General features: G+C 43.4%; 2 protein-coding genes across 4 annotated transcripts in view; one reads left to right on the top strand and one right to left on the bottom strand.

The window, feature by feature from the left end:
- Window positions 1–2122: 2122 nt before the first annotated feature.
- Window positions 2123–3681, top strand: abitram (actin binding transcription modulator). The gene is made up of 6 exons (XM_015973307.3): window positions 2123–2301; window positions 2469–2520; window positions 2710–2839; window positions 2937–3013; window positions 3080–3149; window positions 3299–3681. Exons 1-6 carry the CDS (start codon window positions 2220–2222, stop codon window positions 3428–3430), a joined length of 543 nt encoding a protein of 180 aa, XP_015828793.1. The 5' UTR covers window positions 2123–2219; the 3' UTR covers window positions 3431–3681.
- The window catches only part of ctnnal1 (catenin (cadherin-associated protein), alpha-like 1), an 86651-nt gene continuing 73656 nt past the window's right edge, over window positions 3679–16673 (bottom strand). For all 3 annotated transcript variants that reach the window (XM_015973305.3, XM_015973306.3, XM_070547657.1), the window contains 10 exons: window positions 16193–16285; window positions 15483–15633; window positions 13101–13138; window positions 12970–13020; window positions 12549–12703; window positions 12277–12325; window positions 11726–11782; window positions 9886–10005; window positions 8787–8870; window positions 3679–4797 (listed from right to left, as the gene is read on the bottom strand). In XM_015973305.3, the coding sequence (XP_015828791.1) occupies window positions 4624–4797; window positions 8787–8870; window positions 9886–10005; window positions 11726–11782; window positions 12277–12325; window positions 12549–12703; window positions 12970–13020; window positions 13101–13138; window positions 15483–15633; window positions 16193–16285 (972 nt within the window). In that variant the 3' untranslated portion in view covers window positions 3679–4623. The remainder of the gene's footprint in view (window positions 4798–8786; window positions 8871–9885; window positions 10006–11725; window positions 11783–12276; window positions 12326–12548; window positions 12704–12969; window positions 13021–13100; window positions 13139–15482; window positions 15634–16192; window positions 16286–16673) is intronic.

Below are 16673 nucleotides of genomic sequence, written 5' to 3'. Positions count from 1 at the left end.
AATGAGGATACATATGCTTTTCCATATAATTGGCTTACAGTTGGCATCACTGCTGTCTGCTTTTGACTCTCCAACGCTTCCTGATGGCGCTGACGTGTTGCTGCCACAGAAAACCTCAGGCTTGACTTTTGGGATTCTGGGAAACAACAGGGTTAAGTTTTACAGGAAATGGATCCCTGCATGATTAAAGCTCCAGTGCTTCGTGTTAATGTAGAGCACCTGCCTCTCCTGATCAAAGGTCTCAGCGTGACCCTGTCACACACACAAAAACACATCCAGAATACGAGATGCCCCTCTGAGCAGTTACACCAAACGCGCTGACGGAGAGTAATTTAAGAAAGTCAGCGCATATCCCCAAACGCTGGCTTCAGGTTGGCATCACGCCAATCTTATTTATGTTTTCATTTAAGTTTACAAGCCAAGTGTGTGTGACCAGTCGAGTCGAGCTCAGCACTTTCCTCTCCGTTCGAGAGATGGATGTGAAAGTTGATTTGGCTTGTTTTAAAGTCTTGTAAACTATCTGAGAGTAACTGATTGGAGTAAAAAACTGTGTGTGTGTGTGTGTGTGTGTGTGTGTGTTTGTGTGTGTTGAATGGAAAAGCCTATGAGACAGACTCACACATCTGGTGGCCTAATGCTGCACCACGCAGAGAGAGTTGTCCACTCAGCATTAGTCAGGCCGTTTCATTGCATGTAAAAACGTCAAAAAGAGAAATAATTAGACCTATCTGCATGTGATTCTTGCTAACGGTGATAAGGTCATTCAGGAATCAGCATGAGTGAAGATAAATGGAGACTCTTCTGACCGCGAGCGATCCAAATTCACATCGTAACATCTCTTCCCTGAAGCTGAATGCAGTTACTGTGATGTTCGTGTGGACAGGAAAGATAATACAGTCTCTATGCGCCAATCATCACAAATCTCTGTGCGTGCATCTTAAAAAACAAACGGCTTCAGCTGGAAAAGGAGCGGAAGAATCTCAGCTCCAAGGTGAGAAAACCAGAGAACCACACAAAAGGGTTTTCTGATGAGTATAAAAGGATTCAGAGTCATACAAAAGCGTCCGGTTTTTACTGGATAGCTTATGAGATAGGCGCTATATAAATCAGATTTCAGCCCGGATCAAAACAAAAGTTTGGAAGGATCCAGGTCTATATCCTTGTCCCTAGAAATGGGATTAAGGAACAAACAGCAAAGGGGGTTAATTTCAGGAAATGAAGAGATTGGGAGAGATTATTCTTCCCATAATGTGTTTTCTGTGAATAAAACTTCCTTGAATCCCACCACATCCTTTCCTTCATCCCAACACCCAGCTGTCCAAACTGATGACTTCAACACAGAGCTTTCCCTGAACAGCAGGTGAACATTTTGATTTGTTCAAAAATGCTTCTTTCTCATTTATTTTGCTTTTATTGCACAAAATTGCACGACTTTTTGGAAGAACCACAGAGAATGAATACTGCTGCAGATCAGTCATTGACCTACATAAACATTTAAATGTGAAATATTTAGTGTTTAAAAAAAGCCTGAGGACACAGCCTGTATAGAGACCAAAGCCAACACACACACAACCACATCCAAGGCTCTACAGAGAGCTAAGAGTGAAAAAAGTCTTTATTTGGTGATTATGTTTGGAGTGTAACCACCATGACACAATCAGAGGTCCACGTGTTCTATTGCAGTAAATTACCTGGTTGTTTTCCCAGCAGGAGCTTCTTCTTTCTCCCACAAAAAACTGAATGAATGTTTTTTAATTGGCGCTTGTCCATTAAAGAAAAATGTTAAATTTATGAAAATAAATTATAAAATGAGTCTACTTCAGGACGTGAAATATAGACTAATAATAAATGTAATTTAAGCAACTGGTTATATTTCCAAATATTATTTACGTATAAAATAAAAATTGTTTTAAAGCATACTCTATTCTTAGCATCAGTCTGCCATCTAGTGGTCTGAGAGGAGAATTATTCTTAAAAAGTACAATTTTGGCAAGATATTGTAGACAAATCTTTTAAATTATATTTAGTTGTAAAATTTATTTTAATCTAATTGTATTTTATTGCCATCATAGACTAATAAAAAATCAATCGGAACTTACTGTTTCTGGACGTGTTGTATAACGGGACGGACCACACGGTGTCACGTCAAGTACTGTCCGTCACGCTTAAGTGGCGTAAAAATACTACGTTTTCGTGAGTCTGTTGGTTTAGTAGCATTAATGGATAACGCGGAGCAGAAAAACGCAAATGAAGAAGCACCTTCTGTCATCGACCGATACTTTACCCGGTGGTACCGAGCAGGTAAGGGAACTTCTAGCCTCATAGGAACCTATTTTGTAGCTAGCTAGTAAAGCTATGCTAGCTAGCAGCTTGACACTTTGGGGAGGAGCTAATTGCGGATTTTAAATATATTTATATTTTAAAGTTGTCGTTTTTGTCCTATTTTATTTATATATTTTATTTTCAAGACATGAAGGGGAAAGCGTGTGAAGACCATTGCATCCTTCAACATTCAAACAGGTAACACGGTGATAAAACAGCAGGTGGTGATTAGACCATGTCGTCCCTCACAACACAAACATTAATTACCTGAAACCGATTAAAATGAACTGCAATCTTTAGTTTAGGCGTTGTGCATAAAACAAGTATCAGATTTCATCCGGGGTCTAAATATAATAAATAATAAATTATTGGTATATTTTACTTTAGACTTTGCGTCATCACCTTAGCAGAGACCCATCCAGTCCTTCAGGAGGGTCGCACAGTCAAGAGCATCAACTACCAGATTAGTAATGGCTGCAGCCGCCTGAATAACAAAGTCACTGGGAAGTCTAAGAGGGTAAAAACACAAAGCTTTGGACTTTTTTCTCAGTCTTCATGAAATGTTTTTGTTAGCGATCCTCATGTTGCTTCTCCTTGTCTTGTATCAACCATAGGGAGGGCAGTTTGTCACGGACTTTGCACCTTTGTGCAGGATAACGTGCTCAGATGACACACAGTACACCATCTACAGGTGATGCTTGTTTCGTCTCCTTAGGTCCATTTCTGATTCTGATCTTATGACTCACTGTCGTTTTAGCTGCATTCGAGGACGTCTCCTAGAGGTCAATGAGAATATTCTGAAAACCCCAAATCTCTTGTTGGAAAAGGTATCGTTATTTATGTCTATATAACGCTAACTTTATGTAATACAGTGCATTCTTTGAGTTTCTGTACTACTTTTTAATTCTACAATATCTACATGATATGAAAGCTCAGTCTGATGTTAATAAGTGATTACAGTTTCCGACTTCGACAGCCATCCACTGAAGGCTACATCGCCGTCATCCTGCCAAAGTTTGAGGAAAGCAAGAGCATAACAGAAAACCTCTTGAGAAGAGAGGAGTTTGAAGAGATCGTCTCCAAACGTGGACAGTCACACCCCCCCTGATGCAGGTTTCAAGCCCAGATTCTTCCAGAGGACCTTTATTAGTCAGAATGCTCACAAGATAAGACTGAAAGTCTCAGTGGGAAGAGCTTTAGCTACTCCTGGGATTAACGTTTGTGTGCCTTCAGGTTGTTTTGTGTTTTCAAAGAAATATCCGGGATGTTCAGCTCGCAATTTAGAGAAAATCTGAGGAAATCCTGGTATATTCTGTAGAATATTTGTTTTTCTAAATTAATAAAACATACAAGCAATGATTTAAGAAAAATATTTTATTTTAAGTGTCAGTTCTCAAAATGAGGTGGTTCAAAAGTAAATGTTTTTTTCCTCGTCTGATTTCCTGCCAGAACTTTCAGTTTCAGTCAAACGTCTTAAACACAACGTCTCTAAAGCTTAGTCTGTTACACGCCAGTAATCTCACTCACCTAGTACCAGTCATTTATTGTACGCTTCAAGTATCATAATATATATTTGTATATACTGTACATCTAGCTTAATACATGGCCCGTTCTGCAGCTTTGCAACAATCATAACTAGAACACTTGAAGCTTCGGCTTGTTTACAGTTATATCTGTTTTGTGATAAGAGGACCTTTTTAAAATGCAGATTTCCCCAAAACCTCCCGCAAAGACTCGACTTAAACATCTGCAGTGATGAACGTAACAGAATCTGAATATCTGCTTCGTCGTGACGAACACAAATGGGGAATGTTTAGCATTAAATGTTGTAAAATGACTTATAAATGTCATCACTACATCTAACAATACAAAGCTGTGATCCTTGCAGAGTTTATTAATGATTGTGTATTTTCTCCTTTTGTGCAACACGTTTACAGAACAACACAGAGCAGATGGTTCCACGTAGGCACATAGTGAGGACAGATCTATGGCTGATTGAGCAGGAAACAGTTCTACTTGTAGCTCTACATTTCTATAAATCTATTTGCAGGATAAAAGTGACTCCAGATCCAGATTTCTTTGGAGACTTGTAGTTTTGGCTGATTTTCTCCCTCTAGTGGACAAGGGTGGTTCTACAGACTCTGCCGTTCAACATTTTCAACTCTTGCAAAGGCAACCATCTTCGCCCTCTGCTCTCTGGTGTCATGACATCATGGATGTTCTCCGCAGAGTTGAGACTGACGATGTGATGCTCTGACAAGAATAGGCAGGAGGAAAAAATAAAACCGGTCATTTCCTGGATTATTTGCTTTCCAGTAGGTTGAGAGCAGCCATGTGCTGCTCCATGGATTTGACACCGAAGCCGTTGGTGTTTTTGCTGCTGACAGAAGCCTCGTCGTCTTTGACGCTGGGGGAGGCATCCTGCCTTTCTCTCCAGTCCTGAGGGGAACCGAGGCTGGTTGGCTCGGATTTATACTAAACACACAGAAAAAAGGGAAAAGAATTAAGCATCTGTATAAAGATTTGCCCGTTTGGTTTTACAGACCAAAATTTAATGACTTGAATCTGCACCGAAGGGCCTTGAGTGTCTGTCAGTGCTTGTTTTTGTCTTCTTAAACTTTTGCTTTGCACTATCTTCCATTGGGAAAGAGAAGGAAACTCATCTGTGAGTAATCCTGTTGTCTAGTAGCTCCGGTTTGGGCCAAGTGAAAACAAGTGCAATCGGGCTGTGAACGAGCGGTTTCTCCCCTCCCTGAAAACTCATCAGGTGATCTAGGCCTCAACCATTGCAATCAGCTGGTGCATGAACACCCAGCATAAGTTTTGGTGGCTTAACTGAAGCGTCAGTCCTTGTGTCTCAGCCCCTCCAGTGTGAAGACACTCCGGGGTAAAGACATACGTGTCTACCTGCGCGTGTCCACAGAGCAAACAAACTCGACCCAGCCGCTGCTCCATCAACACCTCGTAAAATGTGCCATTATCCTATACCTGTGATCACCGGCTTCAGAGGAAAGTCACACACAGCAAACCGCTTTTGCAACCTTCTAAACCTCCGCTCGCTAAAACCAACTCCCCCCGAAGACACCCACCTGTCTATGGGACTGTGGAACTGCCAATCAGCTGTAAACAAAGCTGACTTCATTACAGCACATGCAAACCACCTGTCACTCGATGCAGTGGCTCTCACTGAGACCTGGATCAAACCATGTGACAATGCTACCCCATCTGCTCTCAGTTAACCACACTTTCTCCCACACTTCTCGTGCATCTGGCCGAGGTGGTGGAACGGGCATGTTAATATCCAACAAATGGATATACAGTCAGTTGCTACCCATCACTAAATACAACTCCTTTGAATACCATGCCATCCAGGTAACTGTACCGAAAAAAATATTTTTGGTTGTCATATATCGCCAACCAGGTCAACTGGGAGACTTTCTTGATGAACTCGACACCCTGCTCTCCTCCATTCCTGAGCACGACTGTCCCACAATGGTCCTTGGAGACATGAATATTCACCTGGACAATCCCAGCTAATCAGGCTTCCTGTCACTAATGTCGTCATTTGATCTAAAACTAGTACAAAGTCCTCCAACTCACAAAGCTGGAAAAGCACTTGAGCTCATTTTCACCAGAAACTGTGCCATAGAAACAATCTCGGTCACACCGCTGCATCTTTCTGATCATTACTTCATCCATTTCAGCTCGACTCTACAAGGGAGGTCCACTGCTTCCTCCCCAATGGTCTCATTCCGCCGCAACCTCCGCAATCTGGCACACAACTACTTCTCCTCTCTTGTTGCCTCCACTCTTCCATCTCCCAGCACATTCTCTGCTTATGAAGTGAATGATGCCACCGAGATGCCACACTCAGCTCTTGTCTTAACAACTTGTGTCCTTTAGCCACTAGACCTGCTAGATCCTCTCAGTCGCACCCTTGGCTAAATGATACCCTCCGGTCTCTATGCACCAATCTTAGAGCTGCGGAACGGAAATGGCGCAAAACAAAAGATCCTGGTGATCAATTGAAATTTCATGAATTACTGTCCTCATTCTCTGCCAGCATCTCTGATGCAATGAAAGCTTTCTACACTGACAAAATTCTCAGCTCTACTGACTCTCAGAAACTATTTTCAACATTCAAAACTCTGCTCACCCCTCCATCTCCACCTCCTACCAACAATCTATCAGCTGACACCTTTGCCTCATTCTTCACTGACAAAGTGGCAGCTATAAGCAAACAGTTTACTCAACTGGCCACTCCTGAACATTCACTACCACAAACTCCTTCTAGCCCAACCATCTCAAGCCCTACTGCTTCATTTTCCTCTTTTTCCCCTGTCACTGAGAACTGTGTCCAAACTTCTCACGTGCAGCTGCCCTACTACATGCCCACTGGACCCCATTCTGACTAAGCTGCTCCAAGCTATTGCTCCTACAGTAGCCGCAGCAGTCACACATGTGATCAACGCATCACTGACACCCGGTACATTTCCCACCTCTCTCAAGCATGCTCAGGTTAAACCGCTGCTAAAAAAACATCTCTTCCTCCAAATCATGTGGAGAACTACCAACCTATCTCTCTCCTCCCTTTTCTGTCCAAAATCATTGAAAGGGTGGCTTTCAAGCAGATTACAGAATACCTCCCACAAAACTGTCTGCTTGACCCTTACCAATCTGGGTTCAAAAAGGGCCACTCCACTGAGACTGCTCTGTTAGCAGTGACGGAATCCTTAAAATAAGCTAGAGCGACTGCTAAATCCTCAGTGCTTATCCTGCTCGACTTATCGGCTGCATTTGACACTGTCAACCATGGCTTCCTTTTGTCCACACTCTCTAGCATGGGCATCACAGAGAAAGCACACGCCTGGTTTGAATCTTACCTCACAGGACGATCATTCAGTGTATCTTGGCTTGGACAATCCTCTACCGTGCACCATCTTGCCAAAGGAGTCCCCCCGGGCTCTGTACTAGGACCTCTTCTCTTTGCCATATACACCACCTCACTGGGTGAGATCATTCGATCACATGGCTTCTCCTACCACTGCTATGCAGATGACACCCAGCTCTATCTGTCATTTCCACCGGACGACCACATTGTCTCTGCACGAATATCAAACTGTCTCTCTGACATATCAAAATGGATGAAATCCCACCATCTCCAACTCAACCTCTCTAAAACTGAACTACCTGTCATCCCAGCAAAACCATCCATACAGCACAATATCTCAAACCAAAATGACTTCCTATCGCTGGCTCCTTCAAAGGCAGTTCGAAATCTGGGTGTTGTGATTAATGAACCCCTGACCTTTAAAGATCATGTTACCTCTGTTGCTCCTTCATGCCGCTTTGCGCTGTACAACATACGAAAGATCAGACCATACCTAACACAACATGCCACCCAGCTCCTGGTGCAATCTACTGTCATCTCCCGCCTCGACTACTGCAACGCCCTTCTAACTGGTCTTCCAGGCTGTACTGTGAGACCTCTTCAAATGGTCCAGAACGCAGCGGCGCGTCTGGTCTTCAATCGGCCATAAAGAGCACATGTCTCCCCTCTGTTCATTGAGCTCCACTGGCTACCGCTAGCAGCACGCATCAAATTCAAATTGCTAACACTAGCATACAAAGTCTGAGACGGTACGGCCCCCATCTACCTGAATCCTCTTGCAAGGGCTTACGTCTCGGCCCGGCCTCTCCGGTCATCACAGGATCGTCGGCTAGCAGTGCCTACACCACGCTCAGGACAATCCAGACTCTTCTCATGCATCGTTCCACAAATGTGGAATGACCTTCCAAGCACTACCAGAACAGCAGCTTCCTTTTCAATTTTCAAGAAACTCCTGAAGACCCTGCTCTTCAGAGAGCATCTTCTAAACTAGCACCCTCCCTGCACCCGTCCCCCCTCTCTACCATCCACTCCTTGTTCCCTCCTCTCCATGACTGATGTCAAGTTGTTGTTGTTGTTGTTGTTGTTGTTAGCCTCAAGGGCAACATGCCGATTATCACTTGTAAGTCACTTTGGACAAAAGCGTCTGCTAAATACATAAACATAAACATAATGGATTTGTCTTTCTTTAAAGCATTTTTACAGCCTCCCAGATCTGGAGCAAAACGCCCATCAGAATGTTAATTGTTATTTCCATTTTTAATTCAATTTCTCTTAAAACTGTTTAAGAAGCTCATCAAGCTGTTGATTACCCACAGTCCTCTGTTTATGGATACAAGATACAAGGTAGGTAACCACCCATTCTCACCCTTAGCTCAGGAGCACCACAGGGCTGTGTCCTCGGCCCAGTTCTCCACTAATCACCCATCGAATCCTCTAAAACTACAGCAAAGTTTCCAGATGAAACCCATTTAAAGGGACGGATGAGCGAGGTGAGGAGTTACAGTGGTGTTCCGACACCAAATCAAAATGGTGAAAACAAAGGAAATTCAGTAGCGAGGGCAAAACGCAGCACCTTTTTGTTGAGTTTGTTACAGACGGGGAGGAGGGAGAGGACCACAGTCATGAGGTTTCTGCTCATCTGGATAGACGAGTCCACCTACAGACCAAAAGCAGAAAACAAGATCATTGGGATTAAAACAAATCTGACAAATAGGTTTCTGCTGCTAGGAACAGTTTTTGTTTTATTCATGGGGCAACAGTCACTCAGGAGGTAGAGCGGGTTGTCCAGTAATCAGAAAGTTTCAGGTTCAATCCCAGCTCCGACCAGAGAAGGCTGCTGTTGTGTCCTTGGGCAAGACACTTAACCCACCTCGCCTGCTGGTGGTGGTCGGAGGGACGAGTGGTGCCAGTGTTTGGCAGGATTTGCCCGTCAGTGTGCCCCAGGGCAGCTGTGGCTCATCCACTCCAGCGTGTGAATGTGTTATTTTCAGGTCTCTCCAGTGACATTTTAGGTCTGAGTCCAAACTTTGGATTAGTTTTCACTCTGACAAACAGCGTTAGCCGGGCGTTGAAAGGCAGTGATGCTTTCTTAGTTACACCTAATACACGTTTCTAAGAGGTCATGACCTACAGGTGGGTTAAAGAGACAACAGAAGGACTTCTGATGGAAGAAGAGTGCACCAGAGCAACCACAGGCTTACGTGACGTTGTTTAAATAAATGAACAAACTTCAGGAGACAAACTGCAGACAGCTTAAAAGGGTCTAAAACAGCCAGTGTCTGATTATAAACTCACCTTTTAGTGTGAAAAGAAGGCAATCAATAAACTTTTCATCTTTTTCTTTTGATTCAAACCTCTCTTGTACTCATTAAGGCTTCAGATGCTCGTTAATTCCTTATAGTCATTTATCAAAAGTGCATTTAATGTTGCTTTTCCTGACAGATCGGATAAAAGCAACATCAAAGCCACTAAGGAGCATTTCACTCATACACGACTGAGCTTTTATTTTTCATGAGTTCAAAGCTAAAAGCTCTCTAACAAAAAGACCTGCCTGCGCTTCTTGTTTTGTGTGACATCACCCACCTAATGAGCACAAATCAATCCAATTATGAACAAAAACCAACCACTGGCTGTCTCTTTAGAATAAACACAAACAGGTGTAGTAGGTGAACCTTCTGGAAGGTGGCGGTCTTGCCCTGGACTGGAGTCCTGGCCCCCATCTGCAGCTGTTGGCACAAAGTCACCAGCTTCTCCATTTGTGTCATCAGAGCAGACTTCTCCTCATCAACCAGCTGGAAAACCAAGAAAGACACAGAGAGACGGATCATAAAGATGCTCGGACCTCCTAATTCTGAGCATTTCCACACACGTGCACAAGCACACGGTCAGCGGTGACAAATGGCGGTCGTTAGCAGAGCCGTTTAATTGAACCTGGAGCGTGAGCTGGCCGAGCGCCGGAGGAAGGAAGCAGCAGCGTTTTATTTGTTTGTTGGACGTCGGCTCTTTGGGGGAGAAAAGGTGTGCGACAGCATTAATTTGCTGCCCTGATTTAGCCGACCCAGCAGCTGACGTGTCAGAAAGGGTGAAATGGGCGTGCGAAGGAGTTAAAGGCTCTGTAGGGGTGCTGCTGATGTGTGTGCTTTCTGCTGCACCACCATACCGGGAAGTGTTGGGCTCCTTTAGGGATCCAGAAACTCTCCGCTCGCACAAAATAATTATGGTCTGAAAAGTTATTTTGGATTCTTTGGTAGCAAAACTGAAAGCATGAAATTTCCATAACTGCTTCAGTAATTTTAGATCTTTAACTATCAAGTTTCCATGGTTACTATAGTATAATTATAATCATTTCATGTGTTAATGAAATATGTTGTTTTCTTCTTTCAAGACTTCTTCTTCAGTTCATCCTGGCATGCTGTGACTCAACCTCTGGGCCGAATCCAGAGTGATGGAAGCTCATTCTCCATCATCAACACTTTAGGGGTTCCGTTTGTTCACCTGCGTCATGCGGACTGATCACAAGTTCCCAATGGGATTAAAGTCGGGGGCTTTCTTGGACGCGTACCTTCTGGCACCACGCCAGACATCAATCGTCACCAAACTGGTGCTAGATTGGTTAGGAGGAGTTCCCTTCTTTATTTATGACTATGTTCTACAAATGAATGGTCTCAGGATGCTTTACTGTTTGCAGGATGAATAACTGATGGGAACTCGTCTTCTCTGGGAAATCGGTTTTCCAGATGCCACCGCATATCAGAACGATAATTCATCCAGTCCACAGCAGTTTAATCCCTGGATCTAAAGCCCAACATCACTTTGTTCATGTTTTTTTTTTCATCCTCCAGAAATGAGGCTTCTTTGCTGCCCTTCTTGGCCACCATAAAAGTTTCCTCACTGTGTTGCAGAAGGGAGCCCAGGGCTTTGACACAGGAAACGTGTACTGGCAAAAATCTAGTAATATGATTGATTATATATACCGTATATTACATTACAATACAAAGCAGATGATATGATGTATTTCAATACTAAAAGCCAAATAATATTTCCTGTTTTTCAGACTGAACTAAGTAGGAAAACTCAGGTCAGAATCTTCTGAAACATATCGAGTTATCATGAGATCTGCTGCCACCTAGCAGTCGGAGTTTGAATCACACCACACACAAGAGTAAATGTTTGCATGTGAATTCTCAATAAAATACCGATACACTGAAATATCGTGATATGCAATATTTCAGTGTATCAATGTTATATTAAGTCCCTACTTTGCGATTAACTCCAATTAATCTGATCATTCTCCATGAAGTTCAGTGTGCAAACGGCCACCATTAAACCTGAGGCAACACATTTCTCTGTCCTTTTCCAACCCTTTGACCATGGCTGTAGTTTCCAACACTGGAGGCAGCAGGTGATACAGAATGCTTGGCTGTTGATTTCAGTCAAATAATGATTAAAAGTGTTTGTTTTTATGATTTATTCAGCGTAAAGGTGTTTGGAGTGAAACAAACTGTAGTTTACCTGAGAGGAAAATGTGCGAAATGAGGAGCAGAGCTGGAGTCCCTCTTCTGACAGAACCTTAAACAGAAGCAATGAAAGAAGGTCTTTTGGGTCAATTTGAAACTTTAACATTTCAGTGAATTTTCTACAAAGCTAAAATAATAACCACAGTTGTTATAGTAGAACAAGGGTTCGGTTTGTTGTCGGAGCTTCTCGTCAGTACGCCTCCTCTCTCATCCCAAACTAAATAAATCCTAAGTGACACCAGAGTTCTGTGATGTTACAAACGAATGTACATCAGCGGTAACGATCTCAGTTCAATAGTTTACACCCTTTTTACGTGACCTCATTACTTGATATGGACAGGAAGCTCACACGCTGGGCTTCCTGCACACTCATTAGTCTGTCATAATCCGTCAGATCTGCAACAGAGTCATGAATCAATTAATACCTTTATTTCCCACAAACTGATCCTGCAGCTTTGTAGTATCTTTGGTTTGATGAAACAGCACATGCATTTATCTACAAGCTCCATAAAATGGATGGAAATAGATGATAAAGGGTGTGTGTACCTCCGCCTGATGGAAAAGATCCAGCGTTGTCTTCAGAAGCCCCTCCCCTCTGGGGAATCGATGATCACAATAATAAAGAGGAAGAAGGATTAGGACAAACGACAGAAGCACAATCAACAAAACCTGTAAACAAGCGTGTCTGGTAAATATTAATAGCTTGGGGATTTAGAATTTCATTTCCACTAAGCCTCTGATCAGAATCGTGCGGCTGCGTACAAAACTGGGCTTTGAGATGCGGGCCGTGGTTCTAAAACTGTGAGCCGTTTGGTTACCTGGTGAACAGGTACATGCTGTAGGCCATGCTGGCGAGGCTCTGGCTGTGCCGGACGATGCCGTGCTCTTGCTCCTCCCATTTCTCCACCTCTGAGTCCACGTCTGACGACAGCAGCCGCAGCTCCAGGCCCAGTTTGGCCATGCTGGTCTGCTCCTGCACCCACACACAGAGCAGGGCTGGAGAATATTAGGCGTTATTCTGGAAATGCAAATTAGCAAACAGGGAATTTTTGCTGGTTTGCACACTTAGACAGCCTCTAATTAACATAATGCTGCTTCCCGTAAAGAAAAGGAAAATCTGCAGCCGCAGATTACAACACAAACAGTTTTCTGAGGACGTGACAGAAAGTTAGTTGGAGATAAGTTTCTTGCTGACAGATGTGATTAATAGTGCTGAGAGCCCGATGAGCGGGATGCTACCTCTGCATCCAACTTGACAGCTTTGGCAGTCTTCAGGTTCACGGAGTGTTTCTGCGGAACAAAGGAGAACAACTATTAATCACGATCTGGCTGGATCGGTAAAAACTGGAGACGGACAGCGTGATACACACCCCGGGTCTTGGAAGTGACAGGTAGGGTCTTTTGTCATCTAGGAAACAAAATGAGAAAAAGGATCGATTCAACCTGACGCTAACACACATTTATCAGCTATAATTTGCTGCATCTCAAAGAGTTTCTGCGACTTGGACACCTCAGGCTGCCGTCGTAACGACGAGCGCAAGGACGCCGAGTAGAGGAGTGAATACACAGGTTCTTTTACAGATTGCTTCCATGATTCATTTCAAAAACATACGTGTTACCACAACTTTTACTTTTATTAATGCTGATGAAGGAAAAGAAGCTCAAGGCCAAAATGATTCATCCAGGAGTCATTAGAGGTGTGTTATTCTATCAGGGTCAGAGGCAGCATGTGGGAAACGTTCAGGTGTATTCTGACGGCTGTCCTCCGTCGCCCCAGGGGCAGGTTCAGCTATCTGACGCGTAGAAGGGACGTTGACCAAGTCATCGTTAGGAATTAGGTAACAATTCACTTTTAAGGGAGATTTTGAGCGTTTTAAAGCATTGTTGAGTAAAAGTTATGAATGGTTGCCTGCAAAGGTAGCTGAAAACCATTCGTCTAGAGAAGAAAAGAGCTCTCCACCTTCAGGACTGACAGCAAACAGCTAGTCTGAGCACAGCCAAGCCCAAGCAGTCTGAACTCATTCACTGCCAGCCGTTTCCTTTGCTGCCACTGTTTTTCAGCGTTTTCACTGTTTTTTTAAGAGTCCCAGAACATCGCGCGCTAGGATGATGTCAACGCCAAAACTAACAAAACAAAGCGGAGACTCACCTCCTACATCAGGAAGAATCTGCGTGTTTTGAGCGTTATCTGTTCTTTCATAATTTGTTGTTGAACTGTGATCGGAACACGCTTTTCTGGGTCGTGTCTCACTTTTTTTACAGCAGCGGCCCAAAACGATCTCCTAACACATGGATGTTCTGCTTCCTGATCATGTGACGTGTGACGTATGCAGATGAAGATCAGCTTTGGAGCTGGGATGTTTGTTCTCACGGTGCGGGGGCTCGATCCGACGCCCACACGGTAAAAAAAATGCAAATGACGACTTTAGTCGTCATTGGCAGTGAACGGTTGGATTTAAAATGACGACTTTTGTTGTCAATGGCAGTGAATGAGTTAAAGGTGACATATTTTTTAGTTATATTAATTCTATGTTCCATACAAAACATATTTCTGAAGGTTTTTGCACAAAATCAGTCTCACAAAAAGCAAATTTAGCAGTTTGATTCATGACATTTTTAGTACCTTCCAGAATGAGCAGTCACTGGCCACACCCACCCATCCCCGCTCAGGCTGTCATAAGCAGAAAAGCTCTGGTATCCAGGAGGAGTAGAGCAGCTGCTCCTCCAGTGTGGACAGGTGAGAGGGGCTTCTATCCTAATTTCTCAGATTCTGACGTCGTAAACGGGAAATTTTTCTAATGGTTCATTTTAGCCACATAATCCTGTAAACCAAACACTGACAGCAGAGATTGACAGGTATTTTTTGGCATGTTTATACATGAGTTTAGCATATGTTACAAATTATTTATAGCTGATCCATGTTAAATTGATGAGGCATGAAAAATGTTTTAAGCTAGCTTGTTCAGCAGACCGCCATTGTAGCTTTAATTGCATGTTGATGTATGTTTTTTTTTTTTTACCCTGAACAGTGATTTACTCAAGTCAACTGAAGCTTTATTTCTAAGGCGCCTTACAGGCACAGGGGTGACACCAAAGCGCTGTGCAGACATGTATTAGTAATAACAGGACATGGATTAAAACAAGAATAAAAACAAATACTAAAAAATAAATAAATAAAAAAAACATACAAATTGCAGTAATAAAAGAAAATAAAAGCAGACTAACGGCCACGGGTAAAGGCCAGATCAAATAAAAACATCTTTAGCCTGAGCTTAAAAACTGTCACCGATGGTGAAGCACGCACGTTACAAGGTAACTCATCTCAGCGTTTCGGGCCAGCCATGGAAAAACCCCGTCACCTCTTTCCTTTAAACGAGTCCTCGCAACTGTGAGTAGGAGACTATTGTGTGAGCGGAGTGCCCATGCTGGTGTATATGGATGTATCATTGTCCATTTAGTCCATCAGTCCATTGAACGATTTACATGGAATTGAGGAATGTTGTGAAATTTTGGAGCCACAGTAATCTTGGCTGTGCTCAGATTAGCGTTTTAGTTAGCTTATTAGTCCTGAAAGATCTTATAGGTAACTATTTAAAGGTTTTTTGCACCAAAACACTCAAAAAATGGTAGAAGCCCTCCTTTAAGATGGTTTGGATTGAAATCAAAAGGAGCAGCTTATAATTTAAACCTGCGGCTCTGGAGGATTCAGTCCAACAGATTGTTGTCCACATGCATCGCTAAGTTCACCACACCTCGTCTTCCCTCGAAGACGTCGTTAATCTCTTTGAGCAGCAGAGCCATGTCACAGAGCTGTGACTCCCAGGCCTCGCAGAACACCTCCAGGTTCTCCTTGGCTATCTTACTGGATGGGTGGAGGGCCAGCGTCTGGGCAGCAGAGATGATCTGGGACAAAGGGAGCCATAATTGCATCTTTTATCATAATAACAACAAATTTTCACTTGGTTCTTAATGGAACTGCAATAATTTTGGGACACGCAAAGTCATATGTGCACAGATTTAAGCCCACAATACATCTGAGTCATAACTCTGCAGTAACCGTGGTGCTCTTGCACACATCCCACACGTATATCCTCTACAGTCTTGTATCTAATTGCCAATTACCCTGTGGGCCACTCCTGCATTACCCCTAACAAACACGGGGCGATATCATCATGTTTCGCAGCGCCTATCGATTGGCTGACCTTTGAACTTAGGAGCACAGTCATTACTGTAGAGTCATGCGGGGCCTGACACTAGCACCGTGTGACGGAGACATTCTACATCGCAGGATAATTACTGTCACAGATGGTTTTGTGAGAGCAAATCTAATTAGATGTGAGACGAAGGACGAGATGTCCTCAGAACGGATGGCAGGTGTAGGAGGTGCAGAGAGAAAACAGGAAATGGATCACCTCGTTCCCATCCTACTCAGATATTAACTGGTTAACGGTGTTTATGCTACCTGTGGACCGATGACGAGGAAGGTCTCCTCGGCGTGAATGCAGGTGATCTCTAATGGCTCCGTCCCCGATATGTGGCACAACAGTCGACATGTCTGGAAACAGATAAAACAATTTCTTTGCGTTTTCTTTCTTGATAAGACCTTTTTGCATCAGCCATATTACTGTCGATTTTCTGCTGTGTTTATTCTGTTAGGTGATCCAGACTGGGCCAATCAGCAGTCAGACAGACACTCACATTTGACTCTAGAACACTACCCATGAGGGTTGCATTCCACTTCTGCAGATGACTGTTTGGTAAAACTACAAAAAAGCAGCAACAATTCTAAATGGAATGCAGCCCTGCTAAGTTCATCTGCGCATTCCAATTCTTTTAAGACTTTTCTTAGACAAGCAGCACTGCATCACTGGCCAGAAAAGCTCAGCAGGGTCTCCACTTTCTCCACAGACTCAGAAGAGCCACAGCACAGATCTACACCAGGA

The sequence above is a fragment of the Nothobranchius furzeri genome, chromosome 19, assembly GCF_043380555.1.
Source record: "Nothobranchius furzeri strain GRZ-AD chromosome 19, NfurGRZ-RIMD1, whole genome shotgun sequence".
Lineage (NCBI taxonomy): Eukaryota > Metazoa > Chordata > Actinopteri > Cyprinodontiformes > Nothobranchiidae > Nothobranchius > Nothobranchius furzeri.
This window is presented reverse-complemented; position numbering and strand designations above follow the sequence as displayed.